General features: G+C 40.8%; 2 protein-coding genes across 3 annotated transcripts in view; one reads left to right on the top strand and one right to left on the bottom strand.

Annotated features, from left to right (window-relative positions):
* Window positions 1-22399, bottom strand: part of ZNHIT3 (zinc finger HIT-type containing 3) — a 39326-nt gene that overhangs the window by 9575 nt on the left and 7352 nt on the right. The gene's annotated exons all lie outside the window — the stretch shown is intronic.
* The window catches only part of CA4 (carbonic anhydrase 4), a 36312-nt gene continuing 31202 nt past the window's right edge, over window positions 17290-22399 (top strand). Inside the window, exon 1 of one of the 2 annotated variants that reach the window (XM_043531449.1) lies at window positions 17290-17439. In XM_043531449.1, coding sequence (XP_043387384.1) covers window positions 17382-17439 — 58 coding nt within the window. In that variant the 5' untranslated portion in view covers window positions 17290-17381. The remainder of the gene's footprint in view (window positions 17440-22399) is intronic. The other variant, XM_027820178.3, reaches the window with a different exon arrangement.

Below are 22399 nucleotides of genomic sequence, written 5' to 3'. Positions count from 1 at the left end.
ACACATTTCACACCTGTGCTCTCTCTAGCTTTCTGAATGGATCTTAAGATATTAACTCTGCCCTATAAAAGCCAACAAAGCCTGGATACAATGAACCTGGGCTATGCCGTAAGGGTCTTCTGTTTTACCAGGCTTTTACAGGGGCAGCGATGAGGAGGGGGCTGAATAACATGATGAAGTGGGGCGGAGGAATTTATATGGATGAGGTCTTATTTAAGGTCAATGATCTAATATATTTCCGGGTGTATATAGTATTGACTGTATCTTAGACAGAAGGCTTTTTAAATTTGAAAAAATAAACAAATCTGGATTCCTAATTACTGTACCTTCTCCTGCTTCTTACTGTTATTACTGATGCAATATTTACACACCCTAAACCAAATCAATGCCCCACTGTGGGAGGCACTGAACACACACAGAGCAGGAGACAGTTCCTGCCGTGAAGAGTTTACAGTCTAAATAGACACAGCATGAGAGGGGAAGTAGAGGCACAGATAAGTGAAGTGATGGTTCAAAGTCACACATCAGTGACAATGCCAGAAAGAGAACCCCACTCTTCTAGATCCCAGCCCACATTTCCTTCAAATTAAATCAATGTGAGTTTTGCTATTGACTTTAGTGGGAACAGCACTGTGCCTGAACAAAAGGGGCTGTAACAGTACAAAGTTTTATTTGCGAATTGATAGGTTTGAGATTAACTTTTCTTTTTCTGGCTAGGGTCCAACTGTTTGTTATCTTGCTGTTAAAAGAATTTCAATATCTTTTACAATCACCAGCATAGATAAATGGTAAATGAAATATTCTGGTTGCTACACGTCAGCTTGCCAAGGTCAACATGGCTGTTAATGCAGCTAAGCAAAATAAATATCACACCCCAGTTTTATCTTTAAAAACAAAACCCACTAAAGGGCAGATTATAATCTCCTGATTTACAACTCAGGTTGAAATATAATTAGTGAGAAACAGCTGTTTAGATGTTGTAATTTCTGAAATACAATTAAGAATACAGTAATATTTAAAAGAAATAGAAGAGAATTTGTCCTACTTGACCTATAGGACATCATTTATTTTAATGATTATTCATTATTGTTTACCTGGTACTGTCATTTCCTTAAAAGTAATGGATGGCTTTTAAATGCTTGCTTAAAAAAATATAAAAACACCTCCCAGATTTTCCATATTTAGCGTCACAGTCAAGATGGCTTTTGTTACCAATATCCATAAAACACTAAATTGCCAGTATGTAAATGTTGAATTTACCTATGTGTTAATTTAACTGATGCATGTTACCATCATAGTAAACTAAACTTGCTGTTTCAGACCCTCTGAATAAAAGGCTGATGATGTTTAAGGAAAATTTCACCTAAGTCTTTAGAGGTTTCAGAATAATAATTAAAAGCAAACAAACAAACCAAAACCACCCAAAGCACAAACAAAAACCACCTTGAAATGTATAAAAATAAACAGCTTTGTTTTCAAAACTCCAAACCAGCAATTCAAGGACTGATTTTCAAATGATGATTTTGTTTGGTTCATGTGATGTGTGTGTTTGTTTTGTGACTATGAATCCATATTACTGTATTTTCACACACCAGACAATGTCCATTTAAGTAGTCTTTTCGATCAAAAGCTTGTGTAACAAGGATTTCTAAGTGCAGATTTCTGTATTCACAACCATACATGTAGTGCTTTAGGACTACCTCAGATCACTCAAAACTTCTATCGCAAAAATCCCCCCAAAACATTTATCCCAAAAGTTTATTTTGAACAATAAGGGGCAGAGTTGAAAAATTAGTTTTCCATTTTCTAGTCTACGTAAGGAAATATGAAAAAATAAACTATTCAAGTATCCAATTTTTGGGGGGTGGGGAACCCTCCCTCTTTTTAATTAGATGCAGATGAACAAAGTTTAATACCAGTTATAAAATGTTTGCTCTTTTTATTTGAAAACCCCAACAATTTTCTTGGTACACGATTAACTCCATTGCAGTCTTGATATTGTAAAACTGAAGTGTGTTTTTAACTGAGGTTATAGTTCAAGTTTTAAAGTGGATGCAGTGTGAAATGTAGAAATATGAAGAAATGAAAGGGTAGAAAGTATAGGATCACAAATATTTCACAAAAAAAGACACAATTCATCTATATTTTGCAATTAAAAGGTCTACAGTAAACTACGGTGAGTGCTATGTTAATAGAAAAAGAAATAAATTTTTGCACACAGAAAAGTGATGATAAATAAATAGCTGAAACTAATTTTTTCCACTATTTCTGAAAATTTTCATGTAAATGAACACAAAGTCTCCTTTAACAACATGAAACAATACCAAAAAAGGAAGTTTGGTAGTAATGCAACCACAGCAAAAGCAGATCTCCAAATGCAAAGTAAATAGTATCCATGGATTTGTTTTTCTCTCTTAATGCAAAATAAATCTTATGTTTCCAATAAAGAGAGACAAATCAGGCATACACAGAACGGTCAGCAGACAAATAAATGCTACTCACAATTCCTGTGTTCAGGGTCAAGGGTTAACTGAATAATCAAGTAAAATTAAAATAATGTAAAGAAAATTGATTTAACTCACAAAACTCTTTCCTTTCAAAACAGCAGCATTGCTATTTTACCACAGCAAGACAAACAGGGGTGCATCCAGAGAAGCACCTAACAGACCATTTGGATGATTGCATTTCTATAGTCCAATGACTGAAGTAGGCTAATGTTCACAGCCAGTTTTTGCTCATTAAAAAAAGCTCCCCTTGTTTGGGTTTTTTGCTCCCACATGCACTCAGTATGAATTTCTCCACAGGTGCATTACAAAGCAAAGACCTGAAGAGCTCAAATCAGTGATGTTGGTGCCTATGGAAGAGTTAAGCAGTTCCAGCACTTCCTCTGCCAAAGTTGCAACAGGGAGCTGTCCACTTTCCCTAGTTCTGAAATTGACCCATAGTTGTAGGCCAATCTTTGGCATGCTAAAATCTGAGTGTAGCTTTGCGAGAGAGAACTATAGTCCATCTGAAGAACTACATGCATGCAGAGATAGACAGACAGACAGAATGTGTTATGTTAGTCATATGCAATTCCAGACTAGGTCAGATATTCCCAATGACTTGCACCCGGTTGCTGGCAGGGCACTTCAAAAACTTGAGCTTACTCCCCAATGTTTTGACTTGGAGCGTGTATATGATGGGGTTCCCGAGACAGTTCATGGTGATCATCATAGCAGTACAGTTTCGAAACACATAGACACTTGGATACAGGTCAGTGGGGCACAGACGGTTGGCTGCATCTAACACAACTCCTACAACAAAAGGTGCATAGGAAAACAGTGCCAGAAGCCAGATAAAGACACCAGTTCTGGCAACCTGGACTTCAGCTGATTTGTAGGTGCCACTGGCTTGTCCACACGCTCCCACTGTGAACTTCTGTTTCCTCAAGACGGCAATGATGCTAAGGTAGGTGAACAGAGGCAAAATAAAAGCCACCACACAGTTGGGGATGGTGATTAAGATGAGGTAGTCAACACAAAAGGGGCTATAGAGAGTAGAGATGTTTTCTTTGTTGTGCAAGCAGTTCCACCCCACTAGAGGTATGCAACCCAAAAAGAATGCAACTGCCCAGTTAATTAGAGCTGCAGCCAGCGACTGGTTTCTGGAAACCCTGCATCTCATCCTGAGGCTTTCTGCCACAGCCAAGTAGCGCTCAATTCCAATGCTGACTAAGTTATAGATGGTGGACAGAATAGACATAGTATAAAAGGCATAAACTATGAGGATATCTTTGGATCCAAAGATTGTGCTTTCTGGATTAGTGATGAACAGCATTGAAATCCAAAAGCCTGAAGAGATGGTGAGGAGATCAGAAAAAGCCAAATTGCAGAAAAGAATAAAGATGGGTTTATGCAGATCCTTTGTAGACAATATGGTAATGATGACCGCACAGTTGAAGATCACAGATATTATGTTCATGATCAGTTGAGGGATACCCAGTGCAAGAACTAGATGCGAGCTCCAGATTTCAGTGCTGTTGACAGAACAGTTCAGGTATCTGTTCATGGTGGAAAATCCAATTTTAAACTGCTAAAAAACACTGCTTTGTATATCCTATATCCCATGAGAGTGAATACTACAAGATCTATTACTGCCCCCCTGCTCGGCAGTTCAAAAATTTATCTTTTTGATGGAGTTTCTGTTGCCACGATATCATCCTAATAATGGATTAAACTTCAACCCTTGGTGCATTTAAGCGCTTTGGTTATCAATTCAGGGGCATGGCTAAACCCCTTCAGGTTGCTAGGATAACCAAAGGTGGCAAACATATTCAATAAAGTATCATTCCCCTGCCTACGGCAACCTTTATCAAGCAGTAAATATTCACTGCCTACAGTGGCATTATATGATCAGATTAGTAATTATAAAGTCTCTGATGGTATAAAAAAAAAAGAAACTAATGTGAATTCAGGCCCTGATTCATAGATAGATTAGACAGAGATAGATATGCTAGTATGGTAATATTTAGCAGAGCATGTCATTGGGTGGAAATTAAATGTGGAAAACAATATTTTAGCTTCACTGTCTTGAGCCCCAATCCAGAAAAGCACTTAAAAACATGCTTAAAGTTAAACTTGTGAGTAGTCCCATTGATTTCAGTGGAATTCTCATGTGCTTAAAGTTAAGCATGTGCTTACGTGCTTTTGCTGGCTCAGGGCCCTGGTCTTCAATTCAATTTCTTTGTAGAAAAAGATGCCAATTTATTGCCCAGCTTTCATTTCAGAGCAAATCTTAAAGCGTCTCATATCCTGGATGGTTTACAGACCCCTAGTATTATGTTCTTAACTGAAATCAGCCATTTTCTGACTCTTTCTAGACCCGATATGAGTCAGGGCTGATAATTTCTTAATCCAGCCTCTCACACAGAATTGTGAGCTGTACTTTCATCTCAGAATGATTCTCAAGGGGTTATACCTACCAGAAATGCTACTAACCATTAAAGCTTCCATACAACACAGCATCCCCGAGTTAAAATTAAAAATTGTTTTATGCACAAAAATACATATAGTTCATGTGTGCCTAATACATTCCATAGGGAATACATCGGAATTTCTAACAGCAATTTGATAGACAGAACCAACAATCTAGTAGCTAAATGCCTGTTGTTCTCACAGTTGCAATTGGTCTGAACAGTAGCTGTTCAATTTTTCTAAGCGCAGGACAGACATGGTAAGACAATAGATCCCCAAGCCTGCAATCAAACCCCTTTGCAATGTTGCAGAGGGGCTTCATGCATGTGAAAGGGTCTGCCCAAACAGAGCCAATTACAGAACTGAAACCTATATTTACAGAAACATCATTTTCAGGCAGGACATTCAAAAATGCTTCATGACCAATAGCTAAATATAAGGGCCTGAGTCTCCTCTCTCTTACAATGGTGTAAATCATGAACACTTCCTACTGTTTTCTTTTTAAGTTAAAACATATACTGAATAAGAGGGTCTAGTCTATTCGCAGGATTTTCAAAAGCACCCAAGCAGGTTAGGCACCTAACTCTTAATGAAATCAATGGATGTTAAGCACGTAAGCTACTTAGGTGCTTTGAAATCCCATCATATGTATTTATCTAGTCCTGATACACGTTTGTAGAAGGCAAATGACAAGCATCTGTATTTGTATATATTCATTATGGGCTATTCCATGTGGTACCAGTATAATTAATGACTACCTTCTGATCTATTTTTTTTAAAAAGCTATATGAGTTTCAAGAACCAGGTTTAAAGTGCTTCAGCCTAATTGGAAAAAGGCTGGTGTTGGAACGTACATTATAAAAACGCATGTTAGACAGTAGAGGTCACTGTTGTTATAAAGAATGTTCTACCGCTATATACATTGTGAGTGGGAAAAATGAAGAAATTGGGACAGTATCAGAGCTCTCTGGGAGTACCACAAAAGGGCAAATATTCACATAATCCTCCCTTAGAAAGTTTTTGCTGAGTCTGATGGCTTTCTTGTCTTTTTTTTTTTTTTACATCATGTCAGCCAATGCAAACAGTGAATCAATATGTGAATTTGCATTGGTACACAAACACAGGTACCTTTTTATACCCAAACAGCTGCTTTTGGTCCATAAATTATATCTTTTTTTTTATATACAGCCCTCTCTTTTTATCACAAGGAAACCTTCTGGACAGAGGACCTGCTGAAATATTTATGCTGTTATTTGGCTGTCCAAAATGAGGACCCACTGGTGCAAGTTTCCTGTGAGCAAAATAACCAAATTGGGTTATACCGAAAAGTTTATAGAACAGAATAATTACAGAATAATTTTAAATCAGCTGATGATGCACCAAGTCATGAGTCTGCATCATTATTCTATAATCATAAGATTAATTTTTATTCAAAATAAGCATCTATTACAGTGAAATGGTAATGTCGCTACACTGTAACTCCAACAGCAGTTTTGGACTTGATGCAGGAATTCCTAGCATCGGTGAATTTCTATGGACTATGTTATATGGGAGGTCAGAGACTAGATTATCAAAATTGTCCCTTCTGTCCTTAAAAATCTATGAATCTGTGAATCACAATAGTTCTGCCAGCATTTTACAACATTCAGCAAACTGGAAACCCAAGGTAAGAAATCCATATGAAAATGCTGGATGGACATGAAAAAGAAACCAAAATAATCCCCCTTTATATTAAGGATGCCTTTATAAAGTTGATAAAGGCTTAATAAGTGTTGTAAGCATGTTACAAATGTAAATAGTATGCATTATAGAGGGTTATAAGAACATCAGCCAAGGTGTTATGAATGGCTATAAGCAAACTATCGACCTGTTTGACTCTACAACAGTTGATCAACCCTTTATTAAAAAAAAAAAAAATCTATTCATGCTATATTAACCCTTTATAAACATACTCAGTGCAAAGTGTGACCAACAAAAAGTTGTGTGTTAGTGCTTGTCTATACACTCTTGTTTGTCCTCTTACGACTTCATCGTCCAAGCAGTTGGCATGTTGTTTTGCTGTGTCCTCTTTTACTATCTCTGCCACTATCACTACCTCCCTGGCAATACCGCGAGGGGCAGCAGTTCCTGTCAGCATCTAGCTAGATCCACTGCATCCACTGATGTACAAGTCAAACAAAAGGGGAGAATAGTGGGACCAGCAGCAGTAAAGTTATTAAGGGTAAATTTTTCAAAAGCACCTAAGTTCAATGGAACTGAGGCTCCAAAGTGAAGCTAACACTTTTGAAAACGTTATCTTAAGTCTCTTGGGAATCTAGTGTTCTGGGGTGAAATATCATGTGAAGTGATAGCCTAATTAAAGAGTAATATCAAACAGAGCATAAATAGCTTCTTTGTGAAAAGCTCAGGGATCTTCTTAATTCTCTATTGGATTTGCCAAATAAAATTTTAAAAATCCATCCGATATTATTAGATTAAAGGAGATACTAGTGAAATAGTAGCGAGTGCTGATTTATTATGCGTTTATGTAGAGGAAGCCAGACTTCTATCTTTTCAGCTTTTTGCAAGAGAGTTTTGAACTTTCAAAAATATATATAAGGAATGGTTTAAAGCTGAGAATGAAAGCTATGCTAGATTGGGGACCACCTACTCTGCCAGAGCTGAACATCTATCCTGGGCCTCCCCATGAGCGAACAGTGTAACACTGTTGCAAAAAAAAAGTGATCATCATTCTGGGATGTATTAGTAGGAGTGTTGTAAGCAAGACACGAGAAGTAATTCTTCCGCTCTGCTCGGTGCTGATTATGCCTCAACTGGAGTACTGTGTCCAGGAAAGAAGTGGACAAATTGGAGAAAGTCCAGAGAAGAGCAACAAAAATGATTAAAGGTCTAGAAAACATGAGCTATGAAGGAAGATTCAAGAAACTGGGTTTGTTTAGTCTGGAAAAGAGAAGACTGAGAGGGGACATGGTAATAGTTTTCAAATACATAAAAGGTTGTTACAAGGAGGAGGGAGAAAAAATGTTCTTCTTAACCTCTGAGGATAGGACAAGAAGCAATGGCCTTAAATTACAGCAAGGGCAGTTTAGGTTGGACATCAGGAAAAACTTCCTAACTGTCAGGGTGGTTAAGCACTGGAATAAATTGCCCAGGGAGGTTGTGGAATCTCCATCATTGGAGACTGTAAAGAGCAGGTTAGACGTACACCTTCTCAGGGATGGTCTAGATAATACTTAGTCCTGCCATGAGCGCAGGGGACTGGACTAGAGGACCTCTCGAGGTCCCTTCCAGTCCTATGATTACCAGAGCATCTGGTGATCTTTATTTAGCCTCACAACACCGCTGAGAAGTAGGGAAGTACTACTGTCCTCATTTTACAGATGAGTAACTAAAGCACAGAAAGACTAAGTGATTTACTTAAGGTCACCGGGGAAGTCTGTAGCACAGCAGGGAATTGAACCTAGGTCACTGAAGTCCCAGGCTAGGGTCCTAACCATTAGAACATCCTTCCTTCCATCTTCCCTTGGCCAGAAGCTCAACAGGTTCAGATGTGTACCTGTTACCAGAAAGTAACTGATTTATATCTAGCTGTTTGATACTTACTGATGAAAAGCACTATATAAGAGGTAGGTATTATTATATTATATAGCGTGAAAACAAATGCCAAGTAATAACAATATTTTGCTCTTCTGTATCACCTTTCCCCCCAGGATATCACAGTGCTTTATAAACATTAATTAAGCTTCCTGTTACCTCTGTGGGGCAGGCAAGTATTAGTGTACTCATTTTACCGATAAAGTGAGAGACAGAAGTTTGGAGAGGCATGTTTTTTTTAAAATGTCCACTACTAGTGGGTGCCCCAGTTCTTGAGTGCCAGCCTGAAACAATTAGGGTCCGATTTCAGACATGTTGATCCCTTGGTGTTCAGCTGGAGTTGTGGGTTGTCTGCACCTCTGAAAAATCAGGTCCTAGTTGTCCCACACCAAGTCAATTTCCAAACAGGGAGTAGAACCCAGAAGCCGTGACACTCAGCCCCCACACGATAACCATTAAACAACGCCGTCTCTTATGAGCACTATAAAAGAAAAAATTGTCTTGAGGTCCGTTAGGTTTTCAAGTGAATCATTAGCCTAATTTAAAAATATTATTTGAATTTTTAAAATGGGAAAGAGTTTGCTGATATATTTAATTTCCAAATTTTGTTGTGGCAAGACAAGAAAAAAATACAGGTCAGGCCTTTGGATCAGGCCTCTCTCTCGCTAGCTCTCTTCTAAATCTAAGAATTTATTTATATTACAGGAGCACTCAGAGGCCCCAGTCAGGCTGAACCATCATTGTGCTGGGTGCTGTATAAACCCATCAAAAAAAAAAAAAAAAAAGGTCAGTCCCCACCCCAAAGACTTTGCAGTCTAATTCGAAACATGAGACAACAGGTGGGTCATAGCCTGCAATAGAGGTCATTGGCAGGAGGTGAAAGACCAGGACAGTGGTTCTAGGAACACATGGTTACTTGGACTAGCTATGTGCATAATTTGCAGCTTTCAGTCTTTTTTTAAATGAGATTGAATTGATCTCTAACAGGCCACTTGCCCAGCCATCAGTCAACCTGCTGATTACTTTGTTTTAAATGCCATATTTTATGTTGCAGGAATATACTGTACCATGCAGAAGATATATGGCACCAGAAAGATCATCTTGTGACTTTAACCATTCTTACGGTCAGCAAACTGATATAAAGAGATAGGAAATTACGGCCTTTTTATTACCGATAGACCAGAGCTCAGGAATGCTTGCAGGAAGTTTGCAGACAAAAAACAGTCCCAATAAACTATAATTTATTTAGCTAGACAAATGAGAATGTAAAGTAGCACGTTTATGGGTGCAAGAGGTCACTTTCCAACATCAAACCCTTTAGGTCCATAGTGTCACATGACTTTTAAGTGCTACATTCTGGTATACATTAGCTTAGGTGTTAGAATATTGAGCCACCCAGCGCTGAATAATTTAACGAGAGTCCGTCAGTCTTGGTCTTACATTGAAACATTCACTATGAAACTGTGACACCCAACCGTGGAAGGCCCAATACTCTCAAAATGCCCAGTGGCACCAAGAGAGAGCTTGGACTATAGAGTTTTGAACAGCATGTCACTGGGGTCAAGCTTGCAGGATGTGTGCAATGGAGCTAAGCATGCTCACTTTCCCCCTGAAGACACCCCCTTTTCTCTCTGTGCAGATGGAAGTGCAGGGCACATGCACAACTAGCCTCTCACACCTCGTATGGAAGCACCTCGGGGCAGGGATCATCTCCTACTATATATCAGTACAGTGTCAAGCATAATGTTATTCGGTCTCAGTTGTGGCCTTTACGTGCTGCTGTAATACAAATAATGAGTGACAGTAATACTATCTGCCAGGATCTGGGTAGAATCGCACCTAGGCGGGCTTCCTGAGAGGGGTCCACTTTATGGGAAAGTCATGCACAGTTTTGTCCATATACGTTAGCACAAGGCATGTCAGAATTTGTCCTATGAGGGATATCATGCATCCTGGGTTTTGTGTTGAAACCAAAAAGCAGTTTGTAAAACATCTAAGACAAATTCTGCAAGTCCTTACTCAGGCAAAACTTCTACTGACACCAACGGGAGACGTGCCTGTCTGAAGACTGCAGAATTTCACCGTGATTTTAAATAAATGCGCAAAAACTGTTCCTGAAGTTATAGGAGAAGATGCAGCACTGCAATGTGATGAGTAAGACAATATTTTGTGTCTCTGTTGCACGTCACATCACCCAGTGTTATCCCTCCAGTCGTTTATGCTTATTTTACATATAGGGAAAGTGAAGCACTGAGAGGTTAAGTGATTTGCCCATGGAAACACAGGAAGGCAGTGGTAGGAATAGGAACACAACCCAGGTCTGGCTCACCATTTTATGCTTGAGCCCCAAGACCTTTCTTGCTATGAAATTCCACAGGCCCAACATACAATAACTATTTTTTCCAACCATCCCCTCACTCTATTAAAAATATTTTTTAACAAACTGTGGGCAGCAAATATCCTGTCCCAAATTATGAAAGGCAAAGAGCAGGCTGGGTCTTATTAAGGAAGAACATACCATTCCTGCTTGCCATGACCTCCAGCACGGTTTTGACACAAGAATACACATCTACTCAGCATTTCAATCTAGATCCAGCAGGCCTGCAAAGAAGGAATATTCAGCAAAGGGGGTAGTAAAAACAAGGAGCCTATTTACCCAATTTTTGTTTTAATTAATGTGGATTAAAGCCTTCCTCTTTGGATAGGAAGACAAGAGTCGAGTGTATAATCTCTTTCCAACATTTTTGCTGGGACTCTTTCAAAACAGAAGGTTTTGCCCCTCCCCCATCCCGTCCCACTCTAGAATTTCTGTGTCCTAATTTTTCAGTTAACTGAAAATGTTCTAGCCATAAATGTGTGGCCCTCAGCAGGAATTTGAATCCAAGATGATCAGGCTTTAATGTCTCAGGTCATTGTTCAGCAGCCCGTTAACAGAATGACATTAGCTACAAGCCACAGATGGAGAAGCAAAAGAAGGAAGCGAAAACCTTGCACAGCCAAAGTAGCACATGACCCAAGGCTATACTAATCTAGTTCTCACATGTAACATTTTCTAAATGTGCCTAAGTTACTGAGGAGTGTAAGTTCCATTTTTAAAAGTTATGTAGGCATGCATGAGCTTGTCTATACATGGAATTATTCCTGATGAACTCTACCGATTAACCCAGTGGATTAAGATGAACAGGAACCAAGTACTCTTGTTCCAGAATAGGAGTGTCCACACACAGAGCTAACTGGGGATAACTCCATGTGTAGAAAAACCCTTCATCTGACTGAAAGTTAGGATGACTTAGGGCCACATTTAAAATGATATTTAGGCACCTAAAGACACAGATAGGTGAGATTTTCAAAAGCAACTGTGTGAATTAGGTGCCTGATTTCCATTGACTTTCAGTGGGAGTTAGGTGTCTAAATTGTACGAGCAGTTTTGTAATTCCCTCTAGACACCTATCAGCATTGTTAGTCATTGTTAGACTAAGGGCCAGATTGACAGCCACTTTTGAAAAATGGTACTTAAGCTCCTAGGTCACTTAGGCACTTCTGAAAATTCTACCCCAAGTCTGACTAGATCAAGGGCCCAATCTTGTAAAATTCCCACAGATTTCAATGGGAGCCAATTTACAGAGCCAAAGACTCCTCCTGAAAATCTCCTCCGGGCTCTGCACATCCACTAAAATGGCCTTGGCAGGCCCTGTGAATAAACTCCTTTTTCCTTTTCATCTCCTGGACATGGACAGCCTTAAAAGGAAAAAAAAAAAAACAAAAAAAAAACATTTTCTGGAATATTACAGTTTGCAATTATTATACTACCTGCACTTGATAAATAATAGTAATTATTATAACTGACAAGAATCACACTTATACTTCATCAAGAATTTTCCAAAAATAGATTTAGAGATCAAGAGAAGGAAAACTTAAAATTTATCTATCTAATCTAGGTACTTATATGACTTCCATTACTGCTATATCAGAGCATCTCAAAATCTTGCACATAGCTTTCACATATCCTCATGGCACGCCTGTAAGGGAAGGAAGTACTATTATTCCCATTTTTGAGATAGGGAACTGAGGCACAGAGAGACTAAAGCTCAAACTTTTAAAGGTATTTAGGCATGGTACAGCCTGTACAATTCACCCAGATACAGGGCTGTAATTTTTAACCTGCGTAGAATTTATGAGGTTGTCTAAAAAGAAAAAGACATTGATGTATACAGCACTGAAAAAGGGAACTTGCGTGTCATGCAGCGAAGTCCCCTACCTATCATTTAATTCTAAAGAAGACACTGCTTCCTGTATTTGCAGTCATAAACCCATCTGTCTCAACATTCCTGCTTTTTGTAACTTGTGCCTGAACCAAAATACCCACGTTCAGACTAGAGGTAAGTTTGGCACAAGGGGACTGGTCTTGCAATAGAAGCAGTGTAACAAATCCATGTACTGTAAAAGGCCAACACAATGCCTAGATAAACCACCTGCACACACCTGAGGGCTAGGAGTAGAAGCCTTGTCCTTTAGTTTAAAAAAAAAAACAACAACAACACAGGCCTCTAACACCTGAGCTCAAGGAGAAGTTTTCTGTTACAGCTCTCATTACCTATGAGACGGAAACATCTCACACACATACACACACAGTCATGCCGTAGACCAGACTGCATGGAGATGGGCACAGAGTCACAACAGTTGATGGTAAAGACTTACTGGAGCACATAATGCTGCGTATAGTTCTCAGATATAACACAAAACAGATATTAAGCAGGTAACACAAGAACTGAGCCAAAAGGCGCAAGAAGCCCTGCAAATCTCTCTGGATGCCCCACCTACAATGATCTATTACTGGGATAAGTTCCCCACACCACAGTGAAAAGGGCTCTGCTGTTAATGTTCATCACCCGTTCAAATCCGGCAGAGGCTCGTAGTGAATCAAACTGGGTCGGTGGTTAACAGGTCTTAGTTCTGTTCTTGGAGAAGGTATGTCCATAGTGCAAAAGCAAGCTCCAAAACTGGCACATCTGTTGGCCATCTAAGATTGCGAGGACAGGGTTAAGGTGCAGCCATGGGGCTGTGTGGCCTTTTACTGCCACCACCTATGCTGTACCCGTGTCTGTAGACAGAGGACTTCAGTCTCTAGGGAAGTCAATTTGGCACATTCCACCAGCACTAAAAATTCACTTCCCTTAAAAAATAAACGATCAGACAAACAACCCCCCGACCAAGTTCATGAGCAAATTTGGAAAGGTCTTGTTTCAAACCAGCAAGGGGACACTCTACCAGCATCACCTTTCAGCAGATTAATGCACTGTCTGGAGGGAACTGTTTGCCAGCCTTCCTCACCCCAGAACGAGCACTGTGGCTGCAGCAGCATGGCAGAGCAGACTTGCTGGGAAGGATCAGAGCTAACTCAATGGAGAGAGAAGATGCCTTGGGAGCTTGGATCTCTCCAGGTTTTCCTGCACCTCCTGGTAGGGATATTCCAGCTTTCCCAGCCAGTAGGCAGAAAACCTTCACACAGTGTAATCAGGAGCAACCCCACACGTTCTCTCATTCTTGAGGGCGGGTTTTCCAACTGGAGAGTCCCTAGTTGATCAAGGGTTAATCCTCCAGCATTCTTAGTCCCTCTAAATGCCCCCAGCCTCCCCAGATGGACTCATGTCACTCTCCTGCTCTCTGATCTCCACCCGAAGTGAGACAGGTGCTGACCAAAGCAGGTAGCTGACTGGAGGCAATACGCTGAGCACGGTGCCTGCTGCCCGCTACTCTGCCTCTGTTCCATCTGGTGTCGTCTCCCCCCTCCCCCCAAGCCATGGTACTCTGATCCAAAGGATCCTGCTTTAATCCTCCCTTGGCTGCTTTCCTCAGATATCCAAGAGGCCTCCAGCCATTCATCTGGAGAGGATGCAAACTGCTTTTACTTCCTGTCTCCAGGCTTCTGCCGAAACAGACTGGCTTAGTCATATGCAAACAGTCCTCAGGAACGTTACAAAAAGCATCACATCAATTCTTGCAGCACATCCTTTGAAGCATTGTAGGGAGTGGCTGGCGAAGGTCAGATCTCTTGGAGGCCAGGATCCAGGCCCCGGCAGGAGATCCCCAGAATTCTTTGCTGCTGAGCGCCAAGCATGATGGCATACCTTTTAGGATGATGGCTTGCTGCTCAGGTTACCAGGCAATACAGGGTTTACCTCTGTCTTGTAGGGGTTCACAAGAGTGTGGAAGGGCTAGTCTGGACTGGGAGAACTTAAAATGTTTTCTGAGGCCAGGGTTTGGGGTAAGGAGAATCTCTGCAGAGAGAGACCACAAAGTGTGGGGGGATCCCACTGTTCTGAATGTCCCCAGTTCTTAGCCCACCCATGGCCAAGGAAACAACTGCAAAATATTCTGTGGAGGAACAGCTATGGAAGGGGATGAATGGCCTTGGGGTTAAAGGTCAGGAGACCTGGATTCATTTTCCAACTCAGCCACAGACTTCTTGTGTGACACTGGGTAAGACACTGAGTCTCTCTATGCCTAAATTCCCCCATCACAATACTTCATTTCTCCTGCTCTCTACCTATCTTCTCTATTTAGACTGTAAGCTCTACGGGGCAGGGACTATATGTATGTACAGCACCTAGCACAAAACGGGGCCTCTAAGAGTACATCTACACTGCAACTAGGAGCAAGGGTCCCAGCCCAGGTAGACAGACTTGTGCTTGCTTAGCTGGAGCTAGCACACTAAAAGCCCACCCAACTTCCTGGGTCTGAACCTGGGTGGCTAGCTTGTCTCTCCACCGGACCCATGATGTCCACACTGCTATTGTTAGCAACGCTAGCTCAAGCTGATCTAGTGTGAGCCCGTCTACCTGTGTTGGGAAGCTCGCTCCCTGCTGCAGGGTATACATACCCTAAGCACTACTGTAATGTAAATTAAATAATAACGAGAGGATGAACATGGGTATACAGGAGAGAAAAAAAGAGTCCGAATTAAAGGCCAAAGTTTCTCAACCTGATTCTTTGGTCCTAAATAAGGATGACGTATATGAAGTGTGGAATTAAGCTCTTGGCTTTCAGGGAATGCAACCAGACCAGTGGGAGGAAATTGTTCTGGAGGAGCCACCGCCCTCTTCCCCGCCAAAGACCTTATTTCTGCACCTAGCACAACTGAAAAGAGCTCGAACAAACTTTGGTGCACAACCTTCAAGGCCGCCGCTTGACACCGACCCATTCCCTCCCTCCCTCCACCTCTGACTACGTGCTTAGCTTGGAAAACTCCACAGAGGCTGCCAAATTAGGAAGTTCTAAACTCCAACAACCCCCCACCCCAACCCCTTTGTTATTGTCACTGCAGTAACAATTCAGCTCAGCACCAGGTGCTAGGTTCATTATTGTCCGTTCATGTTTCTAAATCTACCCAATCCAGGATGGAAAAATAGCAACGCTTCATTGTTACAACTTTATTTATAGTCCTCATCTCTTGGGGGAAAAACAAAGGCCAGCGCATCACAGATCAGCTGGGAGATATTAAATTGTTATTATTGGCCCCAAACCTTATTCAGGAAAGACACCAACTGAAAGCAAAGGGAGATCTGCCCAAGTACAGACTAAGGAGAGTCTGCAGGATCTGGCCCATTATTGTTGTTTACTATGTACCTGCACACAGAGGATCCCTGCACCAGGGGCTTCCAGTGTAAAGGCTCCGTTCATACGAGGTGATGCTGGGTCAAGTAATTGCACTGGGAGGTGCATGGGGAGAAATTATTGCAGACCTTTACTGGGTAACCCTTACCTTTCCCTTCAAACCAGCTCAGTTCTGATGGATGGCACTTTAAGAGTCAGAGCCCCAGCATACTCATCTCCAGCTGCTCCCTATACTTCTGTCTGATGGAGCAAGCAGCAGGCAGACAACTACGACTCTTCTCCTTCTATCCAAGCCAGGACGTACAGTGCACTAACATGGCCACAGGAAGGATCTTCTCTCCTTTACCCCTTTATTTTCATGCATGGCTGGGTCATAATCTGGCCCTAACTCAGATGCATACAATACAGTTTGAACAGATACACTGTATGAAAGGAAATGCCGCTTGCTAGTAGACTTGTTCATCACACCTCTACTGGCAGAGCATAAAGCCTGTCTGTGAATCAGGCACCTTGAATCAGTGCACTCCAATATTACAGGGATGAGGCAGTATAAGAACCTGCATCGCATGGCACAGCACAGCAATCAGAAGAGTTGCGTCACTTTTTTATAGTTAAAGGAGCATTGGATGAAAAAGTTTCGCTCTCATTTAACTGTAGCAAGTTAAAACTATACACACACATAAGGTGCCTGGCAAAATGCATGAAAGCCATATGGCACTTGATAAAACATTGACTGTAATTGCACAAAGAGATCCTGCTTTTTCAGTCTCTAACCCTGCTACAAGTCCGAGTAGCTTCTTATTTTTACAAAGCACTGACCATAATGGACATACTCTCACTTAATCTGAAGGTCATGTGCACTATCAGAGAAGCTGCTATTTTTCAGTGGATAGAAATGAAACACTAAACTAATCGGCTACAAGATATCTGCCCAGTCAGTAAAATATCTGTCATTTAGCCCCAGACACTTATTTAGTGCTGAAAAATCTCACCCCTTCTACAATTCCAGTTTTGGGAGAAATTAATAAATTAAATCAAATCAGGAGTAGGGTATACCTGGAGAAATTAGAAAGGGGAGGAGTTCACCTTCCTGACTACGGCTATCAGGACTGACCACGACTACTTACTCCTGTATAAAAACTCCCAGAGCAGAAATATGATCACATACTAATTGATTCTAGCCTCCTCACTCATCTTATCTAGAATAGGAGATAGATAATGGAATTGATTTTCCTTGTTCTGCTCTCTCTGCACACTGCCAAGACAGCAACAGAAGGTAAGAAGACCATGCTGTTCTTCCCACCCCGGGTATCAAGGTTATTCATATTTGATTATTTGAATTTTGAATACCACTGAATTCTGTTCAAACTCTTTAATCCTTCTATATGATAAATCTGAGGTATTTGTTTGTTTGTTTCTCTCTCAAGTCATTTATGGGTTGGTATCACAAGTGGATTTATTCTGACTGTTTTATTTTACCTTTATGGTTATAGTATTTTTTCACCCCAAGAAAATCCATCAGGTTTTACTTTAGCTCTATATGTAATTATAAATGTCAAAGATTCTGTAAAAATGTATTTTCTTTGCCTATGTACTATGCTGATTTAAATGGCATACAACTATAGGTAGCCTAATTATTTTATTTTTCTTCTAATAATGCTAAGAAATAATGTAAGAAATGAAAGAATTCAGGTTCTTTGTCTTATGCTACTTTAGCCTGATAGAGCCATATATTTGTTTAAAAATTAACAGACATTTATAGTTCTCTTTCTTTCTTTAATTAAATTTTTGCTATCCACTGATGATGACTGTGTTAATACCAGATAATGATCTATCATCAGCACTGCAAAAATTTCAGATGGCTTTTGTATGCTAATATTGGATCACGAATGCAGTACTATTCAATAATATCCTTCCCCGTGTAAATATCAAAGTTAAAAATAAACACAACAGTCCTTAGGTAGCGATGAAGGCTCTGAGAGTTTTTGTCCTAAAAAGGAGCAGGCTGCATCATTAAGAAAAAAGATTCAGTATTATCAGATGCATCTAATGTATTGCTGCCCTATGTCTGAGAGTTTGTGAAAGGGATCAGAGTAGCAGCCGTGTTAGTCTGTATTCGCAAAAAGAAAAGGAGGACTTGTGGCACCTTAGAGACTAACCAATTTATTTGAGCATAAGCTTTCGTGAGCTACAGCTCACTTCATCGGATGCATCCGATGCTGTAGCTCATGAAAGCTTATGCTCAAATAAATTGGTTAGTCTCTAAGGTGCCACAAGTCCTCCTTTTCTTTTTGTGAAAGAAATGCAGCTTTCAACAAGATAACCCAGCTCAAGATCCACTGGCAAAAGTAGTTGAAAGCAGCAAACGTTGAACGTGATGAGGACAGTGTTAAAACCTGAACAGAACGCTACTGAAACGGAGGAGTTTAACCCCAGTGAGGGGTTTTTTAATTCTCCAAATCAACAATCCAGTAATTTACCCTTTTCCACATCCATCCTTTGAGAATGACATTGCAATACAGTTGCAGCTGCTCAATCTGACCGGTGTGGCTCTTCTGTCACTTAAGGCTTCCAATAACCTCTTCCTATAAACCTCCCCATCCACATCTAGTACAGATGCACATGCACAACAAGCCTCTGCTTTTCAAAGTATTCAGCAACTAATATATCTCCCACTTGGTTCAAAGCCCACAGCTACTAACACACATCTCTCTGACTGCACTCTTGGTGGGCTGTTTTTATAAAAGAGGTTTGTGCTTTTAAATAAGAGAATCTATAACAGTTTGCTGTATTCACAAGACAGAGCTTAAGTTACTAGGGCTCTGTTTATACTTTTAGGGGGTCTCCCTAAACATGAGTGATCAGAGCTGAATTAAAAGCAGGTTTGATGGGACTATAGCTTGGGGACCTCAAGTTGTAGGAAGCCTTGACCTTTGGTAAGAGAATAATATCACCACCACCAAGCTCTTCTCATGCATATATCTTAAAGTGCTTTATAGAGTAGGTACATTAAGTATTATTATCCCCATTTTATCAATGGGAAAACTGAGGCACAGAACTGAAGCAACTTTCCCTAGGTCAACCAGAAGACAGGAGCAGATCCAAGAATAAAACGCAGAAGTCCTAACTCTCCGGCAAACATCCTAACCTGGGCCATGTTGTCTCTCAGTATGGTAGCATCTCATGAAACATCAGAAATAATTTAATGATGTTAATCGGCTCCTACATATCTATCATTATTCCATCATCAACAGCAGCATAATGTGCCCCTAAAGCATCCCATTTCAGTGCCTCCTGGGGATCACTGGTAGGGACAAGACTGAACATGACAGATCCATGTGAGATCTGGGCAGCTCCAACAGAGACATTCAAACCTTTTGAGAGAGGATTGTTTAAAACCATCTGTAGTACCATCACCATTATTAGCAAATTATGGTCCAGATGTTATGTAACAGGGATACACCTGCCAAAGTGGGGATAGGGAAATAATTTCTCCCCAGGGCATATTAGCAGGGACCTTGGAGTGTTTTCACATTCCCCTTGAGCACTGAACAGGAATCAACCATTTACAGATTTACCACCCCGAACTATTAGTTTCTGGAACTTCAAAGGACACACATATGGCAGACCTTGTTCCTTTCATTTTCTATACTTCTACCTTATGTATTTTTGATTCTCATGGAGGTAAAACTTTGTAACGTACATTGGCATTGATGGGGTCTGCATGAAATTCTAGCCTTATGTCTCTCTGGGCCATGCAAAGGCAAAGTATGTGCTGTTCATAGCAATGCAGAGTTGCAAGGACAAAAAAATAGAACAGAACAAATAAAGGCATAAGAATTCTTTAACTTTTTCCATTTCCACTTACTGGGGCAAGAACTCTTTACAAACACACATTTATTTCATACCCAGCTCCGAGATGGCAGAACCATGACACTGTCACCTTAAGATTTAATCTAAAACTAAGGAGAGTGAGAGGTACACGAAAAGAACACAAAGACAGGGTAGTACTTGAGAGCCAAGGAGGAAAGAAATCACTGATAGCCTCCCTGCCTATCCTCACCATCCAACACAAGATTAAATATCACTAACAAGTTATCAAAAACATGCTCTTCTCCCAGTAGTTACCTTGGCCATTACAACTGTCAAGGTTCCTTCCCCACTCTGAACTCTAGGGTACAGATATGGGGATCTTCATGAGAAACCCCCTACCCTTATTTTTACCAGCTTAGGTTAAAACTTCCCCAAGGTACAAACTATTTTACCTTTGGCCTTGGACTTTATTGCTGCCACCACCAAGCGTCTAACAGGGAAAGAGCCCGCTTGGAAACGTCTTTTCCCACCCCACCCCGCCCCAATCCTCCCAAACCCTACACCCCCTTTCCTGGGGAAGGCTTGATAAAAATCCTCACCAATTTGCATAGGTGAACACAGACCCAAACCCTTGGATCTTAAGAACAATGAGAAAGCAATCAGGTTCTTAAAAGAAGAATTTTAATTGAAGAAAAAGTAAAAGAATCACCTCTGTAAAATCAGGATGGTAAATACCTTACAGGGTCATCAGATTCAAATCAGAGAATCCCTCTAGGCAAACCCTTAAGTTACAAAAAGACACAAAAACAGGAATATACACAGCACAGCTTATTTTATCAGCCATTTAAACAAAACAGAATCTAACGCATTTCTAGCTAGATTACTTACTAAATTCTAAGACTCCATTCCTTTTCTGTTCTTGGCAAAAGCATCACACAGACAAAGAGACCCTTTGTTTCTCCCCCCCTCCAGCTTTGAAAGTATCTTGTCTCCTCATTGGTCATTTTGGTCAGGTGCCAGGTTACCCTAGCTTCTTAACCCTTTACAGGTGAGAGGGTTTTTCCTCTGGCCAGGAGGGATTTTAAAGGTGTTTACCCTTCCCTTGATATTTATGACAACAACACAGGCAGACTTTTGATCTTAAGTTTATATCCTTAAGCAGGATACGTTCTTTGGTGCTTCCTTTTCTTTCTTCCTTGTAAGCATTCAGTGAGTGGCTGCCAGCACACTCGCAAAGCCTTATCGGAGTTGGCCTGCGAGCATTCATACATAGCTACAGCGTGACAAACTCTTACTCAACAGACCCACTGTAAGCATGAAGGAAGGAAATCCTACGTGCTGCAGGTTACTGAGCATGTGCCAAGAACCGGAGACGCTCAGCCTAGTATTTTTCTGTCCTCACTATTCTTCTCCTGGCCCTGTAAGCCTGAAACGCAGGCTTCAGTCATCATGGGAATTGATAGCCCCACAATCTATGCTGTGACAATGAGAATATTTAACATTTATGTAGTGCTTTGCAGCATCAAAGTCCTGTAAAAATATTAACACATCAACCCTCTGATTAAACATCAATCCTGCAATTAATCATTAAACTAATAAGAGCGGTTAATAAGGGAGTAATAACTGAGCTTTGGAGAATAGGCAGGAGCGTACCTCACTTGGGATGGAGGATTTGGCCCACAACCGAGGGCTTCTGTGAGCAAGAGAAAGGCGTGGACGGACTGCATGGCAAAGAGACAGAAGAGGAATACGAGGGGAGGAATAGAGGGGAATTTAGGACATATTCATTCATCTCCTTAGGATTATGGTAAGGTTGGAGGCTATGGAAATGCAGCAACTTCAGTCTAATTCACTCCTTAATGCTAAAAGTCCAACGAAAGATAAAAACAAAGCAGCACAGGCATTCGAGTGCTTCCTACTGCAGAGACAGAGACCTAGATGGTTTGTTCTTACTTAGTTGCTTCCATTTTTATGAGACACCCTAACTGGTGGCAGACCAGGAGACACCACTATACGCTACGTGGTGTATCTGAAGCTGTCCCCGCTTGCAGCCATTACCAGGTGTACCACGTATTCAGGCACAATATGGCCTTTTAAATGAATATACTTTCAGTGTACTGAATTAAAATGTAATAGGCTACGGCGGGTTAGAAACCCCAACTGCTCTTTAATTAAAGAGTGTTTTGTGTGTTCTTACTGGTAGTATGGCAGGAAGCCTCTTCAGAGGTGTCCGAAAGGGTATTATAGCCTTGTATGAAACAAACCTTGAACGGTTTTAATCCTTTACAAGCCACACACCCTCCAGCCAGACAGACATGGCTTCCTTACATATGGCAGAGAAGGAAGAAAACGTAGCTTCTGATAAGTCCACTGTATATCCCTCTTTGGCAGTCTTCTTGTAAAAGGATTTCAAAGCAGTATGG

Source organism: Chelonia mydas, chromosome 17 (assembly GCF_015237465.2).
Source record: "Chelonia mydas isolate rCheMyd1 chromosome 17, rCheMyd1.pri.v2, whole genome shotgun sequence".
Classification (NCBI taxonomy): domain Eukaryota; kingdom Metazoa; phylum Chordata; order Testudines; family Cheloniidae; genus Chelonia; species Chelonia mydas.
Note: the sequence above shows the minus strand (reverse complement) of the source record. Positions and strands in the feature narration are given on the sequence as shown.